Source organism: Zophobas morio, unplaced genomic scaffold (assembly GCF_036711695.1).
Source record: "Zophobas morio isolate AGI-343-1 ecotype UQ-CSIRO unplaced genomic scaffold, CSIRO_AGI_Zmor_V1 ptg000023l, whole genome shotgun sequence".
Classification (NCBI taxonomy): Eukaryota; Metazoa; Arthropoda; class Insecta; order Coleoptera; family Tenebrionidae; genus Zophobas; species Zophobas morio.
The window spans coordinates 4,547,594-4,550,227 of record NW_026972128.1 but is presented as its reverse complement, the minus strand read 5'-3'; the positions used below and the strand labels follow the sequence as shown (position 1 = coordinate 4,550,227).

Sequence of the window (2,634 nt, the reverse complement as noted above, 5' to 3'; positions counted from 1 at the left end):
ATGTTAATCAAATGTTTTTGTTTCTGGGGTTAAATTTAATTTGAACCGGGACACTGCCACCTGTTGATTTTGCTTAAAATTTAGCAGTTTGTAACAGAACGGCTTCTGGTCTGTCTGAATATGAACATTGCTAAATTTTCGAACAACAAGTGGTATTTCAAAAGAATAGAACAAATTACCCAAGTTTTAACTGAAGAAAAAAAGTTAAATATCTTATGCTATTCTTGTTCCACAAAATCATCTGTATTTTGGGAGTAACATTGATTAGATACGTCTAATGCATTGATCTGTGTTTTTAAAACTGAACATAGGGATTAATCCCATACTTGCTTTCATATGTGCAAAGGTAAAAAACATGTCTCGGTATACTATATAATAAAGTATTTTAGTCATGGACATGGTCAACTAGACCAAAAATTTTATAAATCACCTGGTATTTCACAGCGCCCTCTATCAAGTAGTAGATTTAAAAGCAGCTTTGTTGATGTATTAGTGCGTCATCTGAGTAGGTAGTCGGAAAATAGGAGTGGGGCCAACATGCCAAATGTTGTCGCGCCATCTGTTATTTTCTTTGACCGTTGGTTGTGTGGCATCAACGTAATGCAATTTTTAATCAATGAGACCAATAGTACCAACTGCACAACAAAACGTCACAACCTAATGCAGTTCGAGTAATTTTCGAGATTTCTGGATCAAAACACAATACCATTGTATTATCTATTTTATTGGGTGAAAATTAATAATAGTACGCTCTTGTCAAGTACATCATAAAAAATTATACACCAATCAACTGTACATATTTTACAATTCGTCCATTTTATCTCACGATAAACGAAAAAGCAACATAACACAAAATAAATTCTTACTTTACTAAAGGCATCAATATAGCACATCTTACACTGGTCAGGGATTTTACCAATCACGATATGCAAATCAAAAGGAAAAAATAGAAACCAGTAAACTTGGCTAAACGAATCTCCATTGAAACTTAACAGTTTACACCAACAGCGTCTGCGTGGGCTTCTTCCCGGGCCACGCCTCCTTCGCGTACTTCTTCTTCTTGGGTTCCATCGAATCAGAAATTTGTACCTGAGGAGGTACAAAGGGCGTCGGAGGGGCGAAGTTCTGTCCCATGTCCACGTCGGGCGCCGGATTGGGCAACACCATACCCAACCGCGAGCTCAAAGAACTGTAAATACTTAAGTTACCTGAACTGCTCGCAGCATGCGATTCAGGAGGAAGATCGTTATACAAATCAGGAGTGGTCGGATGCATCGGCTTCGGAGGCTTAAATTCTGTCGAAATTCCTATGTTATCGGCGGCAAATTTAGCCCTCTTCACGCTCGAAGGTACCACTGTGGTTTGTACCAAGTTTCGGAACCTGCCAATGCTTGGATCAACATCTTCCGGGTTGATGATTTCCTCGTCCTCGTTGAACGACACGTACTGTCGCTTCCGCTTGCGATTCGTGTTTCGCTTCTCCGTGTCATCGGTTATTCCCAGCATGGAAATCCGCCTGTTGTGGGCTGTGTTGAACTCCGTCAAGTTCTAAAAAGAATTAAGTTTTTGTTGTTTGTGGTGGGAATTCGGTTTCAGATAATTGGTATTATGTTTACATCAAGCTCTGTCTCCGTTTCAGGCAAGCCCAGAAGTCCGCCCTCCGTCTCCTCCCCGGCTTTCTCAATCTCATCAATGATGGGTCTCATTCCGGTCTGGGGCCGTTCCCTGATCGTGTAATTTCGCGTAGATGCTCCAAAGTGAAAACTAGAATCAATAGGCAACTGAGTGGGTTTATACGCCTCAAGTCTTAATGATCCTATGAAGGTGCCATGGGCTAAAACGGGTCTGTGTTACCACTTTTCCACAACGGGTTCAGAAGTCGCTAGCGTACTGTGCTTGTTTCACCGAGTCTAGCGGATACTTACTGCTGCCTAAATCGACTAAAAACGCCCTGTTTAAGTGTTTGTGCCAAACGAGGGCTGCATGCACTCGAGAACAGGAGGCATGGTCGATGCAGAAGTCGTTCATTTGAGCATTGCGACCGAATAAATAACACTTCTTGTCGTCGATCATGAGCTTTTGGATGAGCTTTTCGCCCTTTAGGACGTCCAAGTGCAAGCCTACGGGGGGTTTGCCTGCCCTGAAAACAATAACATAACCTCAAACAACTTTGAAAATTTTCGGAAGTTTTGGGTGGTGGGAAGTTTCGTGTGGCGAGGAAAAGCAACTCTAATGATGCATTTGCGGTCAAAAATGTACTTTAAACGTATATATTTACCAATTTGGGACTTCATAGTGGTTTGCCATTTGTCACTTTTGACATACAGAACAGATATTTTTATTATTTTTGACGTTTGACACTTGACAGCACACAAATTCACTAATTCACTTTTATAAATTACTAACTGACCTCGTGCACTTCGTTTCACCTACAATTTAATTTTGAATCTGCAAAACCGAGTGCTTTGAAATCTTGCAGATGGTTTACAGTTATAATAAGCTTGATAAGTTTTTATTCAAAATATATTTACTTATCCGCTCCAAAAAATTGATGACGTCAGCCCAAAATTTTGCCAAATGAATCCTATCTAAAATGTCCAAAATAGGATGAGACTATACTTGTGATTTATCATT

At 40.2% G+C, this 2,634-nt stretch overlaps 1 protein-coding gene across 1 annotated transcript; it reads right to left on the bottom strand.

Annotated features, from left to right (window-relative positions):
* Positions 1-706: 706 nt before the first annotated feature.
* On the bottom strand, positions 707-2,382 carry LOC135134068 (nuclear inhibitor of protein phosphatase 1). The gene is made up of 4 exons (XM_064062664.1): positions 2,279-2,382; positions 1,926-2,140; positions 1,617-1,834; positions 707-1,548 (listed from the first exon to the last, which is right to left on the bottom strand). Exons 1-4 carry the CDS (start codon positions 2,305-2,307, stop codon positions 997-999), a joined length of 1,014 nt encoding a protein of 337 aa, XP_063918734.1. The 5' UTR covers positions 2,308-2,382; the 3' UTR covers positions 707-996.
* Positions 2,383-2,634: the final 252 nt, after the last annotated feature.

Bases quoted from the DNA above. Each gene is read 5' to 3' on its own strand.
- LOC135134068 (XM_064062664.1), bottom strand. From the start codon at position 2,307: ATGGCAAACCACTATGAAGTCCCAAATTG. The intron at 2,141-2,278 runs GTAAATATATAC...TATTGTTTTCAG, and splicing joins CACTATGAAGTCCCAAATTG to GGCAGGCAAACCCCCCGTAG. The intron at 1,549-1,616 runs GTAAACATAATA...AATTCTTTTTAG, and splicing joins AAACGGAGACAGAGCTTGAT to AACTTGACGGAGTTCAACAC.